Source organism: Muscardinus avellanarius (genome assembly GCF_963383645.1).
Source record: "Muscardinus avellanarius genome assembly, chromosome: 22".
NCBI classification, from domain to species: Eukaryota; Metazoa; Chordata; class Mammalia; order Rodentia; family Gliridae; genus Muscardinus; species Muscardinus avellanarius.
In genome coordinates this window covers 5,285,396-5,305,552 of record NC_137808.1, presented here as the reverse complement: position 1 = coordinate 5,305,552, position 20,157 = coordinate 5,285,396, and the positions used below count along the sequence as shown (strand labels likewise).

The 20,157-nt window shown below is 54.6% G+C and overlaps 1 protein-coding gene across 3 annotated transcripts in view; it reads right to left on the bottom strand.

Annotated features, from left to right (window-relative positions):
- GRIP2 (glutamate receptor interacting protein 2) overlaps window positions 1–20,157 on the bottom strand; it is a gene marked incomplete at both ends in the record, with an annotated part of 81,252 nt that overhangs the window by 13,495 nt on the left and 47,600 nt on the right. For all 3 annotated transcript variants that reach the window (XM_080718189.1, XM_080718190.1, XM_080718191.1), the window contains 13 exons: window positions 1,008–1,088; window positions 2,547–2,692; window positions 3,595–3,781; window positions 5,775–5,924; window positions 6,223–6,333; window positions 7,723–7,892; window positions 7,969–8,116; window positions 8,863–9,008; window positions 9,885–9,960; window positions 10,982–11,068; window positions 12,544–12,689; window positions 13,501–13,636; window positions 14,119–14,196. In XM_080718189.1, the coding sequence (XP_080574315.1) occupies window positions 1,008–1,088; window positions 2,547–2,692; window positions 3,595–3,781; window positions 5,775–5,924; window positions 6,223–6,333; window positions 7,723–7,892; window positions 7,969–8,116; window positions 8,863–9,008; window positions 9,885–9,960; window positions 10,982–11,068; window positions 12,544–12,689; window positions 13,501–13,636; window positions 14,119–14,196 (1,662 nt within the window). The remainder of the gene's footprint in view (window positions 1–1,007; window positions 1,089–2,546; window positions 2,693–3,594; window positions 3,782–5,774; window positions 5,925–6,222; window positions 6,334–7,722; window positions 7,893–7,968; window positions 8,117–8,862; window positions 9,009–9,884; window positions 9,961–10,981; window positions 11,069–12,543; window positions 12,690–13,500; window positions 13,637–14,118; window positions 14,197–20,157) is intronic.

Here is a 20,157-nt window from a genome sequence, read left to right as displayed (position 1 = left end):
GCTCCTGGGGATGTGATGAGATTGGATAACACGCCGGCAGGAGACCTAGCGTGGCTCCCCAGCATCGTAGGCACCCAGTGACCACCAGCCCTTTGAAGGGCTCCCTGCCTGGCACCTGGGTCCCTGGCATGTGGCCCCGCTGTGTGCTGGGAGAGCAGGGATTTATCAGCCACCAACCACAGATTCCTCCCTGCCCTCTCGCGGCTGGCGAACTGGTGGGCGGTCACAGATAATCAAGACAACGTAGATGTCTATACTTTCCCAGATAATACCGCGTCCAGTGGAGCTTGTAAATAAGGAAAAGGGCTTCAAAGAAGGCAGTGAGGGTTTACTTATTTTTTATTTATTTAGTGGCACTGGGGTTTGAACCCAGAGGGCATTCTACCTGAGCTATATCCACAGACCCCTTTTTTATGGTACTGAGGATGGAACCCAAGGGCATTTTATTCTTTATTCTTTATATTTTTATTTTATGTATGTATGTATGTATGTATGTATGTATGTATGTATGTATGTATTTGGTGGTGCTGGGGGTGGAACCCAGAGGCTTTCTACCTCCGGGCTACACTCCCAGCCCTATTTTATATTTTATTTGGAAACAGGGTCTCAGTAAGTTGCTGAGAGCCTCACTAAGTAGCTGAGGTTGGCTTTGAACCTGCGCGATCCTCCTGTCTCGGCCTCCCAAGAGCTGGGGTTACAAGTATGTGCGCCACCAGTGTGCGCCACCACGCCCGGCCTAACTTTTCTTTTGTATGGTCTACCATCTTTATTTTCATTCGTTTGACAAGCACAAATTAAGCACCTACTGTGTTCCAGACCTCTTCTGGGCTCTGGAAAGAGAGAAGCCAGCCCAAGCTTGGTCTTGCCCAAGAACACACAGCTGGGCCTTGCAAAGTATCCGGAACCAAATAGTCAACGTCACCCCCGCCCCCAACCCGGACTCTTTTTTCCGTGCACCAAAGGGGGACGCGGCCGGGCGCGCTCCTTCCGGCCGCGGGGAGACTCACAGCTGATGGTGATTCCCAGCTCCACGCCGCGCCTCTTGGGCAGCTTCACGTGGAAGGTGCCGCTGCTCGGGATGACGGACTCTGCGAAGAGACCCAAGGAGGACCTCAGGGGCCCAGCGCCGCCGTCCCCACCCCACCCCGCGGAGGAAACCGAGGCCGGGAGATCAGACGCGCCTGCCCCATACAGCGAGCGACCTGCAGCGGGCACCGCGACCCAGGCCCGGTGACAGCCGGTTGGTGCGGGAGGGCCCTGCAGCCGAGCTGCTCCCCACTGGGGCCCACAGACAGTGACCGAGCCGGGTGACGTGTAACCCCAGCATTGGGAGGCTGGGGCAGGAGGATCGCGGTTCGAGGTCAGCCTCAGCTACTACTTAGCGAGGCCCTCTGCAACTCAGTGAGACCCTGTTTCAAAATACAGAATAAAAAATAGGGATGGGCGTGGAGCTCGGAGGTAGAGCCCCTACTCAGTACTAAAAAAAAAAAAAAAAAAAAAAAGACTAAATACCTAAGTACTAAACAAAAAAGACCAAGTACGGCCTTGGGTGCCGTACTTGGGTTCGTAGGCAGGGGCATTCTACCTCTGAGCTACACCTGAAGCCCTTTTTATTTGCGAAATAGGATCTCTTCGGGTTGCCGAGGCAGGTCTGGAATCTGATCTGCCCATCCTCAGCCTCCCAAGAACCGGGAGGACAGGTGTGCGTCCGCCACACCTGGGGGCTGAGGATTTTTACATGATTGCTCTCATTGAGCCGAAGTAGTCCTGTAGTGGATTCTATCTAATATCTGTATGCTATATAAGCCTAATATATATGCATATATAGACATGGAGACATAGGCATGTCTATATGTCTATGCTATATAAGCCTAATATATATACATATATAGACATGGAGATACACACACACATACATACACATGGTTTTTTTGTTTTGCGGTACTGGGGATGGAACCCAGGTACATTCTATCTACACCCCTGGTCCTATTTTTTAGTGCCCCCCCTCTCTTTCTCTCTCTCTCTATATATATTTATATATATATAATTTTTTTTTGGTGGTACTGGGGTTCCTGGAAGCCCTTCTACCTCCGGGCTACACTCCCAGACCTATCTTATACTTTTTTATTTGGAAACAGGGTCTCTTAAGCCAGCGAGGCTGGCTCCGAACCTGCGCGATCCTCCTGTCTCTGCCTCCCAAGTGCGGGGATTACAAGCGTGCGCCACCACACCCGTCCCAGCCCTATTTTATTTTTTACTTGGAAACAGGGTCTCACTAAGTTGCTGAGGGCCTACGTTGCCAAGAGTGGCCAGGAAGCTGCCATCTTGCTATCTCAGCCTCCCAAGTACTGGGAGGCTGAGATTCTAGGCGAGCACCACCACGCCTGGCTGGTTTGCGTTCTCTCGGTCTCGCTTGCATAAGTTCCCTGCTGATGCTGTATAGTGCTTTTATTTCTCTCGCCGGTACCTTCCTCTCTGTCATGAGGGGAGCAACTGCACAGGGCAGGAACCGGGTAGAGAGTTGGGGTGCAGGGGCACCCACTCACCTGCCACGTCAAACTCAACCTCCAGCACGACCTTGTGGGTCAGCGCAGAGTCCCGGAGAAGCTGGTTAGCCTCTTCCATCGTCCCCTCCTCTGTGGCAATGCCGTTGATGGACAGGATACGGTCACCCACCTGCAGCAGTCCACACCTGAACCCCAGGCAGCGCGGCAGAGAGAAGAGGCTCCGTCACAGCTCCCTTGGGAGGCCAGGAGCCCGTGCGGGGCCAGGGCCAAGCCTGGGGTCGGGGCAGGCTCGGCTCTGGCCGATGCCAGTCAGATATCCTCGGGCAGCATGTTAGGTGACCCCGGCTAATGGCGTGATTGCTGAGCCTCTAACCCTACACACAGAGGACCCTGTGTGTGTTTTCCAGTTGTTTGGGGGTCTGTGTATGAGCTATGTGGCCTTGGGAAATGAGTCTGCATCTCTGAGCTCAAATGGGGCTGGCAGTGGAGTCTTTTTCTTTTTTTTTTCTTTTTTTTGTGGTGGTGCTACTGGGGATGGAACCCAGGGACCTTCTACCTCTGGGCTATACCCAGACCAATTTTTTTTTTTTTTTTTTTTTTTTTTTTTTTGCAGGTCTGGGGATGGAACCCAGGGGCATTCGACCTCCGAGCTACACCCCCTGCCCTATTTTTTATTCTTTATTTTGAAACCGGGTCTCACTGAGTTGCAGAGGGCCTCACTAAGTAGCTGAGGCTCCCCGTGAACCGCGATCCTCCGGTCTCAGCCTCCTGAATGCTGGGATTACAAGCGTGCGCCACCACGCCCGGCCACCCAGACCTATTTTATATTTTTATTTGGAAACAGGGTCTCTTAGGCCAGCTGAGGCTGGCTTCGAACCTACGCGATCCTCCTGTCTCCGCCTCCCAAGCACGGGGATTACAAGCGTGCGCCACCATGCCCAGCTGGCAATGGAGTCTTAAGACACTCAGGTTGAGACACTCGGGCAGCCAGGGCGGGCTTGCTGTTTTGACTCCGTTTCCCTGGCTGCCCAAGAGCCCCCTGAATTGCAGCGTGGCGGGGCCCCGTGGGGACGGGTGTTGGGCTCACCTCTCCGCGGGGCTGTCGGGCTCGATGAAGCGCACCAGGGGCGGGGAGGACAGGGTCTCGGTGGCGAAGATGCCGCCCTGCAGCTGGAGGCCAAAGCCAGTGAGGGGATCCCCGCGGAGCATGACTTCTGTGATCTCTGCGTGCACAATCTGCCCTCCAGGTCCCACTGTGCTGGAGGCCAGAGACACTGCAGGGCGGGCGGGCGGGCGCGCACTCAGGTGGGGCTCCAGCGAGGCCCTCCAGAGCCCGCCCACCTTGGCCTGATGCCCCCAGACAAGGGGACAGTGGGCCCACTCAGATTCCTCATCTGGGTAATGGGACCCTGACTCCTGCCGGTTAGCAGCAAGGACTAAGGAAGACACTCTTTTCAAAGTCTGGACAAAAGCCAGGCGCGGTAGTGCACGCTTGTAATCCCAGTACTGGGGAGGCTGAGAAAGGAGGCTTGTGTAGCCTCAGCTACTAAGTGAGGCTCTCAGCAACTTAGACCCTATTTCCAAAATAAAACATAAAATAGGGCTGGGGGTATAGCCCAGAGGTAGAAAGCCCATGGGTTCCACCCCCAGTACCTACCCCCACCCACACACACGAATAACTCATAAGGAGCTGGGTGTGCCTGCAATCCCAGGACTTCGGAGGCTGAGACAGGATTGCAGGTTTGAGGGCAGCCTCAGCAACTCAGTGAAGCCCTTACAATTTAGGCTCTGTTTCAAAATAAAAACAAATCGGGTGTGGTGGCACACACCTGTAATCCCAGTACTTGTGAGGCTGAGACAGGAGGATCCCAGGTTCAAGGCCAGCCTCAGCAACTTAGCAAAACCCTATTTCCAAATAAAAAATAAAATAGAGCCAGGTGTGGTGGCACACACTTGTAACCCCAGTAGTTGGGAGGCTAAGACAGGAGGATTGTAGGTTCAAGGCCAACCTCGGCAACTTAGGCTGTCTGCAACTTAGACTGTATTTCAAAAATAAAGAATGACAAAATAGGTCTGGGGGGTGTAGCTTGGAGGTAGAATGTCCCTGGCAATCCCCAGTATCACAAAAGTAATTTTTAAAAGGGCTAGGGGTAAGCCAGGCGTGGTGGCGCACACTTGTAATCCCAGCATTCGGGAGGCTGAGACAGGAGGATCATGGTTCACTGCCAGCCTCAGCTACTTAGTGAGGCCCTTTGCAACTCAGTGAGACCCTGTTTCAAAATAAAGAATAAAAAGTAGGGCTGGGGGTGCAGCTCGGAGGTAGAATGCCCCTGGGTTCAATTCTCGGTACCGCAAATAAATAAATAAATAAATGAATGAATAAATAAATTGGGGTAAGGAAGGACTGTATTCTACTCTCCTATTCTGTAGTATATGTTGTATTACGTAATGCTTGGGATAAAAGGTTTGCTATATAAGTCATACACAATAGTAATCACCCATGTAAAGCGTCCAGTTCAATGGTTTTAACATATTCATAAAGTTGTGCAGCACCGACCACAATTTAGAACATTTTCATCTTCTCTAAAACAAATGCTGTCTCCTTTTCTGTTGCCCCAAATCCTCCCATCTCGCCCAGCCCTGGGCAACCATCCACCTATTTTTTCTCTAGACTGGCCTGTTTTGAATATTTCCAAGAAATGGAATCATACAGCATATGGCCTTTGTGTGTGTGTGTGTGGGGGTACTGGGGTTCCTGGAAGCCCGTCTACCTCCGGGCTACACTCCCAGACACATATTTTTTATATTTTTATTTGGAAACAGGGTCCCTTACACCAGCGCGGCTGGCTTCGAACCTGCGCGATCCTCCTGTCTCCGCCTCCCAAGTTCGGGGATGACAAGCGTGCCCATCGCGGCCAGCCAGCATATGGTCTTTTATTTTTTCCTTCAACACTGAGGATTGAACTCAGGGGTGCTCTACCACTGACCCGTACCCCCAACCCTCTTTTTATTCTGAGACAGGTCTCGCTAAGTTGCCCAGGCTGGCCTTGAACTTGAGACCCTCCCGAGGGGCGGTGACAATGTGATTTGGGTCAGGCTTCTCCCTTAGCCCAGTATTTTCAGAGTTCAGCCCTACTGTAGCATGGATTCGAATTTCTTTCTTTTTTAGGGCTGCATACCACTCCGGTGCGTGACACACATCTTGGGGGCCTGGTGTATCACTCGTGTTGCTTACGCCCCCACCACGCGGGCCCCCGGGAGGCTTACACGAGCTCTTGTGTACTCTTTGTCGCTGCCTCTGCCTCCCCATCGTGGTCCTGGGACTCATGGGCTGGGATCCGCGGGAAAGGGTGCTGGGGTTGGTGCAGGAAAAGGCGTGGTTCATGGTTGGCGAGGAAAAGGGAGTCGAAGACAAGGCTGGGGAGATGAGACACAGCCCCGTGAACCCCAGCAGGGCCCCTCGCCCGGCTGTAGTGGGAGCCAGAAAGCCACCCGACCTCGGGGAGACGGGACGCCTCTGCCCTTCAACCCAGTACTAGCTGTGCGGCCCGGGCCATCTCACACCCTCTCTGGGACTCAAAGACTAGGTAGACCCAGTGGCTGCCAGGGGCGGGGTCCGTCTGGTCACTGGCATGCAGGCGACGGGGCCGGGCCTGATTTCTGAGCCTGTTTCCCCGTGTGGACAGCGCCCTCCCCAGGAGCGCGGGTGCGTTACATCGGCTGTGGTCGGCCCAGGCGGGCGTCCTGCAGGGGCTGGGCCTCGGGCTGTGGCAGGAGGGCACGCAGGGGTCCCAGTGCTGTGACTGCTCGCTCCTCTGCACTCTCTCTGCAGGGTGGGGGAGAGAGAGGGGCGCGGGGGCTATGGGGGCGCCCCCACATGGACCCAGAATTGCCCGGCAGCCAGGCAGGGCGTTGGACATTCAGCCGGCCTGTGCCTGAGGCCCACCGTGCCCCAGCCATGCACAGCAGGGCCTGCACGGCTGGGCAGCAGGGATTTGAACCAGGCAGCCTCTGCCGAACGTGGACACTCAGCAAGAGTTAGGAGTTGTCAGTAGCTAGGTGTTTTAATAAATTAATTTATTAATATTATTATTATTATTATTATTATTATTATTATTATTATTATTATTTGGTGATACTGGGGGTGGAACCCAGAGGCTTTTCTACCTCTGGGCTATACTCCCAGACCTATTTTACACTTTATTTGGAAACAGGGTCTCCCTAAGTTGCTGAGAGCCTCACTCAGTAGCTGAGGCTGGCTTCGAACCTGTGCGACCCTCCTGTCTCAGCCTCCCAAGTGCAGGGATTACAAGCGTGCACCACCACGTCCGGCCTTATTTACTTATTTATTTATTTTGCAGTACAAGGGATGGAATCCAGGGGCATTCTGCCTCTGAGCTACACCCCAGCCTTATTTTTTAGTCTTTTTATTTTTCAAACAGGGTCTCACTGAGTTGCAAAGGGCCTCGCTAAGTAGCTGAGGCTGTCCATGAACCTGGATCCTCCTGTCTCAGCCTCCCAAATGCTGGGATTACAAGCGTGCGCCACCACGCCCGGCTCTATTTATTTATTTTTGGTACTGGGATGGAAGCCAGGAGCATTGTATCTCCAAGCTACAGCCCCAGGTCTATTTTTTATTCTTGTGTATGTGTGTGGTATTTGAACCCGAGGGCACTCTACCTCCGAGCTCCACCCCAGCCCTATATTTTATTCTTTATTTTGAAACAGGGTCTCACTTAGTTGTGGAGGGCCTCACTAAGTAGCTGAGAAAGGAGGATCGCAGGTTTGAGGCCAGCCTCAGCAAGTCGTGAGACTCTCGTCAACCTAGCAAGACCCTGTTTCCCAATAAAAGTAAAGATAGCGCTGGGGGTGTAGTTCAGAGGCAGAATGCTCCTGGGTTCAATCCCTAGTACTACACGTACACACACAAAATATTGCTGAGGGTGTTGGCCAACCTGCGATCCTCCTGTCTCAGCCTCCCAAGTCCTGGGATTACAGGCGTGCGCCACCACACCCGGCTGGCCAGGTGCTATTTTAGACACTGCACCTGTCCAATCCCCGGCTACCTCGATTTCCTCTGTGAAGCAGAAAAGTACATGTGCAGGCCCCATAGCACCCCTCTAGCCCGCTCAGGGCCTGAGGCCTGGGCCTCCTGCTCCCCTCCCCATCTGCTCCAGCTTTGCCCAGGAGGCCCGCCACCCCTGAAGGGACCTACCCGCCTCCGAGGGCCTGAGCAGCCGCCGACTCTGGGGCGCCGGCAAGATCTCCAGCCGCACCTTCTCAGACACGCTGGCCAGGAGCTTGGTGGCTTCGTGAAGTGAGCAGTGTTCCGTGCTGGTGCCGTCGATGGCCAGGATGTGGTCCCCCGCGTGCAGGGCGCCGCTCCTGGACAGGCAGGGGGCGGAGGAGGTGGGGCTGGTCCAGCCAGAGAGCTCGCCCGGCCCTGGCCCAGGGGCCTCACCTGTCCACCACGCTGGCTGGCTTGATGCGGTCGATGGTGATGACCGGCTTGTTCCGGTGGGAGCCAGTGGTGAGTGAGATTCCCAGGGCGGAGCCAGGAGTCTTGGCAATTTCCACCACCAAGGGCCCGGAGGCATTGGCCACCGTGTCTGGCACCATGGGAAAAAGACGTTTTGCAATGTGGGGGGATGGAACCCAGGGGCACTCTACCTTCGAGCTACACCCCCAGCCCTATTTTTTTTTTCTTTATTTGGAAACAGGGCCTCACTGAGTGGCAAAGGGCCTCACTAAGCTGAGGCTGGCCTCGAACCAGGATCCTCCTGTCTCAGCCTCCCTAATGCTGTGATTGCAAGCATGCGCCGCCTCACCCGGCCAAAAAAAAAAAAAAAAGTTTAAAATAAAATACTGAGTACTTCTCTTCCCAGTCCTGCTCTGTGACCTCACTTTAAGCCTTCTGCCCCAAAGGGAGGCAGAGACCCATTTCACAGACAGGGAAACTGAGTCAGCATGAGGTGAAGGGCTCGTCCAGGTCCCCATGCACACGGAGGGACTCAGATCCCAGGGCAATACTAATTTGCTTGCAATTATTGAGCGCCTGCTCAACCTATCTTTATGTCAGAGAAGGGCGTCTCCGTGAGCCAGCCCGGCGGCTGGGGATAGAAACCTCAGCCTCATGACCCCCCACTGGAACCTCAGCAAACGAGCCCTCTCTTCCCACGGTCCAGCCCCCACTGGGACAGCGCCAGCCACTCCTGCAGCCTCCTGGCCCCCGCCTCCAACCCCTCCCTGCCCTCGCCCATCTGCCACAGCCACCCGGCTCTCCTCAGGGCCCCAGGGCTTTTGCGTGTACCGCTGGCTCCGCCCGTGCCACCCTGGCCTTTGAGCACCTGTGTACCTGGGGTGGCCACGTCGTACTCCACCTGGAAGAGCGCCTCGCGGCTGCACTGCCGCAGCGTGGCCAGCGCGGTGGCATGGCTGGCCCCGTGCAGCGGGACCCCATCCACGCTGAGTAACCGGTCGCCCACCTTTAAGGAGCCCTCCCTGCAGGGAAAGTGCAGTCAGCCAGGCCGCCCTGGCCGGCCTAGCAGACAGGTTACTGCTGGGAAAGGTGGGCTCCGGAGGAAAAAGGAGGCATGGAGGGGGTACAGGAGAGGCCCGAGCTGAGGAAATGCCGGAGGCCCCCTTGGTGGGTGATGATTCACGGCAGCCTCAGCCCAACCAGTCCTCTGAGCTGGAAGTGACCTTCCAAGCTACCCACCCCACTCCTGCACCAGGGGCCAAGAATGCCAGAGCCCAGAGAGGGTGCCGGCCCTGCCCAGGCTGCACAGCGCCAGGAGTGGGGTAGCTGGAGGGCCCAGGTCCCGTCCCTTGCCATCTCCCCCTCCCTGGTTTCCAGCCGGGCCCCAGGGAGGGCCCTTTGAGGGTTCACCTCCCTCTTGGGTCAAATCCCAGCCAGGCAGCGCCTGCCCCAACAGGTGCCCGGAGCTATTCCGGGAGGTTCTATGAATAGCTCTTCACAGGGCCTGGTCCTAAGGACAAATTTAGACCGTGACGAGGCCGTGACGGGCTTCTCTGGAAATGGCCAGGAATCTCCCGGCGGGGCGGGCCTGGGCTCCGAGGCTGGGAACTGGACACGGCTCCTCCCCCGCTTCCTCCAGGTCCTCTGGGCTGGGCGCAGGCGGGCACGGCAGTCTCCAGTCACCAAGCCCAGAGAAATGGCAGTGCGGCGTGAGACCCAAGCCTTGGGCTCTCTTGCCTCCCTTTCCCTGGGTGAGTCCGGGCGGGGAGGCCCCCGCAGGCCCTGTCTGTTCACCTGGGCAGTGGGCATGAAGATCCGTGCGCTGCCTCCTGCCCGGCACCGCGGGGTACGGCGAGGGCAGCGCAGGGCCAGGCTCACGACGCTCTGCTTCTGCTTACCTGTCGGCTGGGCCACCGGGCCGCACATAAGTCAGGACGAGCGGGCGGGACTTGTGCACATCTTCATGGGCGCCCCCTGAACAGAATCCCATGGAGGAGCGGGGGTCAGCCTCCCCCAGCCCCTGCTCTGTGAGCCCAGGGACCCTGACACAGCCCCGAAGCAGTAAACCTCAATAAACCCCGTTGAGGCAGCCAGCCTCGGCATCTTAGCGAGACCCTGTTTCAAAAATAAAAAAGACTAGGGCCGGGGTAGCGCGTAGGTGGAATGCCCTTGGGTTCAATCCCCAGTACAAACAAAACAGCAAAAAACCTGTTTGAGGACCTACACCAACTCCAGCCCCAGAGATGGGACGAGGGACGAGGTGTGACCCAGGTCCTCGAGGGAATTGCTGTCCTCCCTGGGAGCTCATCTCCTTTCCCTTTTTGCCGTGACTGCTAAGCAGTTTCAAACTTTTGTTCAGTCTCAACAGAGCTTTCATTACTGATTTCTGGTATAATTTCTTCTCCCTCAGTCATGATGCATGGCAAAGGTTTTTTCTTTTGGTACTGAGGATGGAACCCAGGGGCATTCTACCTCCAAGCTACAACCCCCAGCCCACTTTTTAGTCTTTATTTTGAAACAGGCTCTCACTGAGACCTCACTAAGTAGCTGAGGCTGTCTGCGAACCACGATCCTCCAGGTCTCAGCCTCCTGAATCCTGGGATTAAAAGCGTGTGCCATCACGCCTGGCTTCCCAGCCCTATTTTTGATTCTTTATTTTGAAATAGGGTCTCCCTGAGTTGCAAAGGGCCTCACTAAGTAGTAGCTGAGGCTATGCTTGAACTGGGATCCTCCTATCTCAGCCTCCCAAATGCTGGGATGACAAGCGTGAGCCACCACACCCTGCCCATTTTTTTATTCTTCATTTTGAAATGAGGTCTCAGTGAGTTGCAGAGGGCCTCACTAAGCAGCTGAGGCTGGCCTCGAACCGCACCGCGATCCTCCAGGTCTCAGCCTCCCGAATGCTGGAATGACAAGCATGCGCCGCCATGCCCGGCTCATGTTACCTTCTTTCTTGCCCCTCCCCCCAAGCTCCAAGGGCGACTGTCACACTGACCTCTGAGAACGAAGCCAAAGCTGTTGCCCTCCTTGTAGAGGGAGACGCCCACGGTCTTTGAAATGATCCTCGGGTTGTTCTCTGGGGCTGGCGGTCAAAGGATAGAAGGAGGGTTCCTTGGAGTCCCTCTGTCCCACCTCCCAGCTGGCAGATGTCCCCAAAGCACATCTCAGGAGAACCAGGTGACCAGGGACACAGATAACGGGGAGGCGAGCCGCGGCCCCTCGCATGGGTAGGAAAAGTGAGGCCCCGGTCCCCAGCTAGACCGTCCCTGGCGTGAAGAAATAGTCTGCGCACGTCCACTCGGCCAACACACTGCTCGGGCTGGAGGCCAGCTCCGCACACGGACTCGAATTTCAAGACTCTAGACCAACTTTGCGGTGCTGGGGATGGAACCCAGGGGCATTCTACCTCTGAGCAACACCTCCAGCCCTATTTTATTTTTATTTGGAAACAGGGTCTCACTGAGTCACAAAGGGCCTCACTAAGTAGTAGCTGAGGCTGTCTGCGAGCCGTGATCCTCCGGTCTCAGCCTCCCAAATGCTGGAATGACAAGCGTGTGCCACCACGCCCGGCTTTATGAGGTACTTTATGCGGTATTGGAGCCGTTACACAGGAACATTCTACCTCTGAGCAACGCCCCCAGCCCTATTTCTAAATTCTTTATTTTGAAACAGGGTCTCACTGAGTTGCAAAGGGCCTCACTCAGTAGCTGCAGCCAGCCATGAGCCTGTGATCCTCCCATCTCAGCCTTCCAAGTACTAGGATTACAATCGGGCGCCACCACGCCCAGCGATTTTAGACCAATTTAGAATAGTCGGAGGTTGGCCAAGCCCCACACTATTCTATTCAGTGCAGGGGAGTTGAGGGGCTGAGAATATTCATCCCGCGTCCTTCAACTATCCTCCCCAGAAGAAAACATTTGGAAATTAAATATTTCACACAAGCCAGGCGTGGCGGCGCACGCTTGTCATCCCAGCATTCTGGAGGCGGAGACAGGAGGATCGTGGTTCGCGGACAGCCTCAGCTACTTAGTGAGGCCCTCTGCAACTCAGTGAGACCCTGTTTCAAAATAAAGACTAAAAGCCGGGTGTGGTGGCGCACGCTTGTAATCCCAGCATTTGGGAGGCTGAGACAGGAGGATCACACAGTTTCGAAGCCAGCCTCAGCTACTTAGTGAGGCTCTCAGCAACTTAATGAGACCCTGTTTCCAAATAAATTATAAAATAGGTCTGGGAGTGTAGCCTAGAGGTAGAAAAGCCCCTGGGTTCCACCCCCAGTACCACCAAAAAAAAAAAAAAATTAAAATAAAGACTAAAAAATAGGGCTGGGTTAACATGTAGCTCAGAGGTTAAATGCCCCTGGGTTCCATCCCCAGTGCCTCCAAAACAAATACAAAAATATTGAACCCAAAGTGCGTTATGAACGGGTTCCCACCGCCTCCGTGCCGGGGTGTTGCAGGGATATGGGAGGATCCCCACCCCCCGGGCCCTGGCGGGGAGGCCGCTGTGTCCACCCACGACCGAGGCAGGGGGCAAGATTCCCCGTCCAAGAGCACCCACCGGGCGGGGGCAGCTCATACTCCACCTCCAGCACCACGCGCTCGCCCACGTTTTTGAGCAGGGTGATGATCTCGTCATGGCGCAGCCGGGTCAGGCGGATGCCGTTCACCGACCGGATGTAGTCGCCCACGTTCAGCAGGTCGCTCCTAGAGCCGGGAGCACACGGGGACGGGGCGGGGGGTGCTGTGCATGCCGGCGTCCGCGCCCACCCTCCCATCGTCCTGATCCTCCCTGGACAAATGGGGAAACTGAGGCTGAGAGGCCACTCGCTGGACCAGAGTCACACAGGGAGGAAGTAAGATTGCCCAGGTTTTTTTTTTTTTTTTTTTTTTGGTACTGGGGCTGGCACCCAGGGGCATTCGGCCTCTGAGCTCCACCCTCAGCCCTATATTTTACTCTTTATTTGGGAACCGGGTCTCACTGAGTTGCAGAGGGCCTCGCTAAGTAGCCGAGGCTGGCCGCGAACCGCGATCCTCCTGTCTCAGCCTCCCGAGTGCTGGGATGACGTGTGTGCGCCACCAGGCCCGGCTCGGATCACCCAGACTGGAAGCTAGAATGTGAGACCCTTTCCTGGCCATTCTCTCGGCACTAACATAGCTGCTTCTCCGTGCGCTGGGGAGGGGGTGTCACCCGCTCAATGACACCTCTGACCAGCCCCAGGGACAGCGGGACAGCCTGTCCCTTGCTGTACCCTAAGCTCGCCCTGGCTTTCCACGCCCCATCCTGGGGCGAAGGTTGGCTTGACAAGTGTGGGTGTTTTGGCTAAGCTGGACTTTGGTAAAATGGGGAGAGGCCCGGGCCTTCAATGATAGCCTCCAGGGGAGGCCTTCCTGGTGCAAGCACCGAGCTCTTGGGTGCTCCTCCAAGGCGACCCCGCTGTATGGCTTTTTACCCATCCCGGGCCTCACAGCCCCCTCGGCACGTCCCTCCTGCTCCCCCGCCAAGCCCGCCCCTCACCTGGCCGCGAGCCCCCCGGGCCTCAGGTTGGAGACCCTGGGCTTGCCGTCCTTGTCCGTGCCTCCCGAGACGGTCAGGCCCAGCGTGCTGCCCTCTCTCTTGATCAGCTCCACCACAGTGACCCCTCGGAACTCCTCTGCCAACAGATGCAGGTCAGGTGAGCGAATGTCGTGGACGCAACAGTGGAATAGCATCTCAGTTTTGCAGAGGAGGACCAGAGAGGAGGGCCAGGGAGGAGGACCAGGGAGAACCAGGGAGGAGGACCAAGGAGGACCAGAGAGGAGGGCCAGGGAGGAGGGCCAGGGAGAACCAGGGAGGAGGACCAAGGAGGACCAGAGAGGAGGACCAAAGAGGACCAGGGAGGAGGACCAAGGAGGACCAGGGAGGAGGACCAAGGAGGATCAGAGAGGAGGGCCAGGGAGGGCCAGAGAGGAGGACCAGGGAGGACAGAGGAGGACCAGAGAGGAGGACCAGGGATGACCAGGGAGGAGGAGAGAGCTTGAGCGCCTGGCCTAGGTTGCAGGGCACGTCGTGGCAGAGCCGAGGCCGTGAGACTGGCACTCCGCACTATTTATGCCCTCAGGGCAGAATGAGAGGGGAGGAGAGAGGCCTCGGTACCTGGGATGCTCTGTCTGCGACATGCCAGGGCTACCTCTGTCCCCGCATCCTTGCCCCCTTTGCAGTAAGGCCCGTCGTCTGCAGAGAAGAAAGAAAACGCCCTGAGTTCTCCTCTGTTTCCAGTCGGGGTCCCCTGCGCCCCAGGACTTCCTGCTTGGTGGCTGTAGCACCAGCGACACCTGATTTTCAGCGGGGGAATCTTCTAGACTCCCTCTTCTTTTCTTTTTTCTTTTGCGGTACCGGGGATGGAACCCAGGGGCATCCCACCTCTGAGCTACACCCCCAGCCCTATTATTTATTTATTTATTTATTTATTTATTTATTTATTTGCGGCACCGAGAATTGAACCCAGGGGCATTCTACCTCCGAGCTACACCCCCAGCCTGATTTTTTATTCTTTATTTTAAAACAGGGTCTCACTGAGTTGCAAAGGCCCTCATTAAGTAGCTGAGGCTGGCCGCGAACCACGATCCTCCTGTCTCAGCCTCCCAAATGCTAGGATTGCAAGCGCGCGCCACCACGCCCGGCTACGCTCCCTCTTCTAAGCGGACGCTCCATCCCAGCTCTTGCAGTTGAAGTCTGAGTACCGCCATATCCAACTGCTCTGGGCTTGCACCTCTCAACACCTCTGCAGGTGCGTGGTGAGAATTATGGGTAACAGCAGAACCTTTGGACGGGGCAAACTCTTGCCCAGAGTCACACAGCTGGGGCATGGTAGGATCTGGAGTAGAATCCTAGTCGGCCAAAGCCGGCCACCACGCTTGCATCCCCACTGGGACGGGGAGCTCTCTCCTCTGCAGGCACCGGAGCTCAGGGGGACGGGTTACTGAGAAAATTCAGTCCTGACTGAACCCAGTTAATACTTCTTCATGGTGACTGCGCTTTATGGTATGTGAGCTACGTTTCAGTCATTCTGGGCAGTCTGAGAGTTCCTGTTGTTTCTTCATATCCTGTCTCCCTCTCCTCTCCTCTCTCTCTCTCTCTTGAAATGTTCAACAGATGGACCTGGGCCATCACGTCCTCCTCCGTCACCCATCACCCCACCTCTCATATTTCCTGTCTGTCTCTCAGGGATGTTTCTGATCTGTAATGAAATCTGTCCTTTGGGTTTTTTTTTATAGTTATGAGGACATTTTTCTTCTATTTCAAACATAAGCAAAAGTACAGGCAGCCCTTCATATCCATGGGTTCAATGTCTGCCATTTGACCGTGGAAAATGAACAGAAAAAAAAAAGATTTTGTCTTTCTAGACAGGTGTGGTGGTGTATGCTGTAATCGCAGTACTTGGGGAGGCTGACACAGGAGGATCTCAGGCATGAGGACAGCCTCATCAGCCTAGCAAGACCCTGCTCCTAAAGAAAAATAAAATAGGGCTGGAGGTGTAACTCAGTGATAGAATGCCCCAGGGCTCAATCCTCAGTAACACACACACACACACACACACACACACACACACACAAACACACACACTCACAATTTTAACCAGGCGTAGTGGCGTACCTTGTAATCCCAGTACTTGGGAAGCTGAGACAGGAGGATCACAGGTTCAAAGCCAGCCTCCGCTACTTAGGCCTTGTTTCAAAATAAAAACTAAAAAATAGGGCTGAGGGTGTAGCTGGGAGGTAGAATGACCCCTGGATTGTACCTTTTTTTCTTTTTTTTTTTGGCAGTACTGAATCCCCAGTACTGGGGGAAAAAAAAAAGGTGCCTTTGCATTGAATACGCATGCTTTATTTTCTTGTCATCCCTCAATCTGCGGGGGCTGGGTTCCAGGACCCCCAAAGACACTAAAGCCCAAGGACACTCAAGCCCCGGCACTCCTGTTCTGCCCAGCAGGCAGTTCCGGTTCCTCTGTGCCCTGTCTGACCCGGCCGCGCACACCTCCGCGTGTCCCACGTGGGAACAGGGAGGTGCTGCCGTTGTGCCCGCTGGACAGATGAGGGACCGAGTTTTGCACAGAGCTTCAAGCCTCTTGACTGTAATCATCAGACCCTGGTGGCACCCGTAACAACCAAAAATGATTCCAGATATTGCCAAATGTTCTCTGGGGGAGCACTACCGCCCCTGTTGAGAACCTTTGCTTTACAGTGAGGGGTGGGGCCAGCCTGGGCTGGGGGCGTGGTCGTTGTGGACTGGGAATGGGGCCATGCTGGGCTGGGGACAGGGCCAGCCTGGGCAGGAGGCAGGGCTCAGGCTGGCTTGGGGGCGTGGTTATGCTGGGCTGGGGGCATGGCCCAAGGAGCAGGAGGCGGGGCTCAGGCTGGGCTGGGGCATGCCTGGGGGCGTGGTTATGCTGGGCTGGGGGCATGGCCAGGAGCAGGAGGCGGGGCTCAGGCTGGGCTGGGGCATGCCTGGGGGCGTGGTTATGCTGGGCTGTGGGCAGGGCCAGCTAGGACAGGAGGCGGGGCTCAGGCTGGGCGGGGCATAGCCAGGGGCGTGGTTATGCTGGGCAGTGGGCAGAGCCAGTCAGGGCAGGAGGCGGGGCTCAGGCTGCCCTTAGGGCATGGCCCACCAGTACAGGAGGCGGGGCTCGGGATGGGCGGGGCATAGATGGGGGCGTGGTTATTCCAGGCTGTGGGCGGGACCAGACTGGGCAGGAGGCGGGGCTTAGCCCCAGCCACAGTCACAGCTCAACTTGGATCTACGGAAACCTTCACCATCTTAATTATAGCCACTGCCCGGGCTCCCCAGTAATTCTCAATAGCTGGGCTCCCTTTGCTTGCCAGAAGCTGGTAAATAACAAATCAAATAGTTAAGCCAGCAGCCATTTCTAGGGCCCCTGGGGTTGGGTCCCCAGCAGCTGTGCTCACCCTCCTTCCCTGTCACATCAGCCGCCACGGATGCCGGCGACACCCCATTAAATATAATGCCTCCCATTACAGGCCCCTAATACGCCCTTCATTTAGATTCAACGAGATGTTTCTGAGATAATAAAATTAAGAAGACTGTCAACTTCGTGACAGAGAACGTCTCTGGCATTTCACGAGGGCAATTCTGAAATAAAATCATGTCTTATTCCATGCAAATGAGACTCTGCCACTGGAATGCCCCTCCCTCCTCTAAGACCAGAGATAAGCTTGCGGGCTCTAAGGTTTGGTTTATACGTGAAGGGAAGGGATGGTGGTTTCAGGAAGAATTACCTTTCCAGGAAAGGACAGGGAAGCTAAATTCACCGATTTAGATCAGAATAATTTTAAGGAATAGAGCGTTACCAGGCACGGTGGCGCACACTTGGAATCCTAGGAGTTGGGAGGCTGGGACAGGCCATCGCAGGTTCGCGGCCCGCCTCAGCAACTTAGTGAGGCTCCTTGCAACTTAGACCCTGTTTCCAAATAAAAAAAATAAAATAGGGATGGGGTGTGGCTTGGAAGTTCAATCCCCTGTTACCACACACACACACACACACACACACACACACACACACACACACACACCTAGCATAGAACAACAGTGGGTTGAAGGTGAAGTTTTGAGTCCTGATAATAAATGCAAAAGAATTGAAGATCTACATGAGTAACAGTGGAATCAACAACAGTGGATGCTGGATACTAAAGTGAGCTGCCAAAGAGAACCCATTGCCTCGAGTGTCTCTGGGTGTCCTCTAAGTTGTGTGTGTGTGTGTGTGTGTGTGTGTGTGTGTGTGTGTGTGTACACGTGCGCACGCACTGGGGATTGAACCCTGGAGCATTCTACTTCTGAGCTACACTGGGCCCTATTTTATTTTTATTTTGAATCAGGGTCTCACTGGGTTGATGGGAGTCTCAGTATTTGCTGAGGCTGTCCTCGAACCTGTGATCCTCCTGTCTCAGCCTCCCAAGGAGTGGGATTACAATCATCCATGTGCCGCTATACCCAGCTCTGAGCCCAGGGGTAGTCAACCTGCAAGCTACATCCCCAGCCCTTTTTATTTTCAATCAGGATCTCACTGAGTTGCTGAGAATCTTGCGAAGTGGCTGATACTGACTTCAAACCAGCAATCCTCCTGACTTAGCCTCCCAAGTCCTGGAATCACAGGTCACACCACACTGGATAGTGTTACAGTAGTACGGCAAAACTGTACGGGTGCAAGATGTAGCCATGGGTTCTTGTCCTGAGCTATTTTAGAAAAAAGAATAGCCCCAACTCTTTTTTATTTTGCTGTAAGCTTAGCAAAAAAAGGCAGAAAGAAAAAACAGAAATTAGATGAAAGCACTATGTCATAGAGAGAGCAACATAGTGGAGTGACTCGGAAAGAAATCACTGAAGTTTTTGGATACAGAACCATTTTTATAAAGAATTTTATCTCACATCTTTGCTGACCCGACTCGATCCGCCCCTTCTCCAGGCAAGCCTTTAGATGTGAGGATTCACTATCCTACATCCTGTCTGACCAAAAGTCTTCTCCCTATAGGTGTGAGCTCAAATCTTTAAGACCCCAGAATGTGTTACTTTGATAGTTAATCCCTGATTATCAAAGTCAGGGATCTGTTGAAGGCTTGTGCCCTCCTCCCACACCCTAGCCTGTCTGCTAGAAGTTACTGGCCTTTAAAATGCAAAGGCCCTGGGCTACCTCTGTTTTCTTGCTAATCACCCTTGGTGCTGGGAACTCTGCAGGAAGCCTTCCCTGTCTAAATGCCTGCCCGCACCCAAGCTCTTACTTTATAATACCAAAGCTATTTTCAAATACATTTTGAAGCCATTTCCCAATACCGGCACAGAGCGCAGAGGTATCGGAACACAAGTTTCTGGTCTGTCCAAGATCTCCCTCCATGTTCACCCCACCCCATGAAAGTGGGGTGCTATGTCCCCTCTGAAAAAGCTACCTGGATGGCAGTGCGATAATGTCAGCCTGGTGCTTTTGCAGAGGAGACAAAGCACCCCACTTCCAAGAACATCCTGAGGCAGCATTGGAGCTCAAGAATCATAGCAGGCTCAGAATCATCAGCCAGCTGTGGGCGCGAGAGCCTGAGACAGGGGTGTCTCACTCACTGATGCCTGGGGCTGGGAGAAGTTGAAGGGTTTTCACTATTTATAGAAAGGCCCGTGGAGTTCAGACCCTAGCAGCCCCCCTCAGTGCACCGGCTCGCTCTCCTCTCCCACTCTCCGTCTGTTTTGTTCTGGGACCCAGTAATTATATGCTTAGAGATGAAGGCTTTTCAAAACCATCTTTCCCACCAATTTTCAGCTGGAAACGTGCACAAAAAGACAGAGATATTTTTATCCACATGTGTTTTGTATTTTTGTGTGTGTGCGCGTTTTTCCGCCTTTTTGATTTTTTTCTTCTTTTAGCAGTGGGCAATTATGAGCTTTTGCCTTCAGTCATTTTATGCTGTAAGAACTGGCTTTGGAGGGGAACCCATTTCCGCAGCGATGCCAGCGAGTCTTGGCACAAGGGGGCCGGGCGAGCCCCGGTGGCTGGAGGAGGAAATAGTCCCGGCTCCACGCCGTGCGCCACCGGGGTGGGTGGGCCTGTTTTTAAATTTTATTTCTCTTGAAATCATCTCTAATTTACTGTCACCGTTTCCCTATCTCTGGAGCCCCAGGGAGCTAATGAGCTTTGACAAAGGAAAAGGAAGTCCGCCCCCAGTCAGGCAGCTTTTGCCAGCCCCCCCCCCCCCCCCCCCCCCCCCCCCCCCCCGCCTAAGCGGGGTCACAGTAAAGGCATGGGCATGGGGTATGTGTGTGTGTGTGTGTGTGTGTGTGTGTATGTGCAGGGTCACCAGCTCAACCTGACACACTGGGGGGACAGCTGACCATCAGCAGGGTGCCTGGTGTGCTGATGAGAGGGACACCTCAGTAGGTAGATTGCAGCCCTTGGGTCCTCCACTTCAACCTTCCAGTGGAGCACAGGGGACCAGTGACAATTTTTTTCTTTTTCTTTTCTTTTCTTTCTCTCTCTTTTTTTTTTTTTTTTTTTTTTTTGTGGTACTGAGGATGGAACCCAGGGGCGTTCTACCTATGGGCTACACTCCCAGACCTATTTTATACTTTATTTGTAAACAGAGTCTCACTAAGTTGCTAAGAGCCTCACTAAGTAGCCGAGGCTGGCTTCGAACCTGC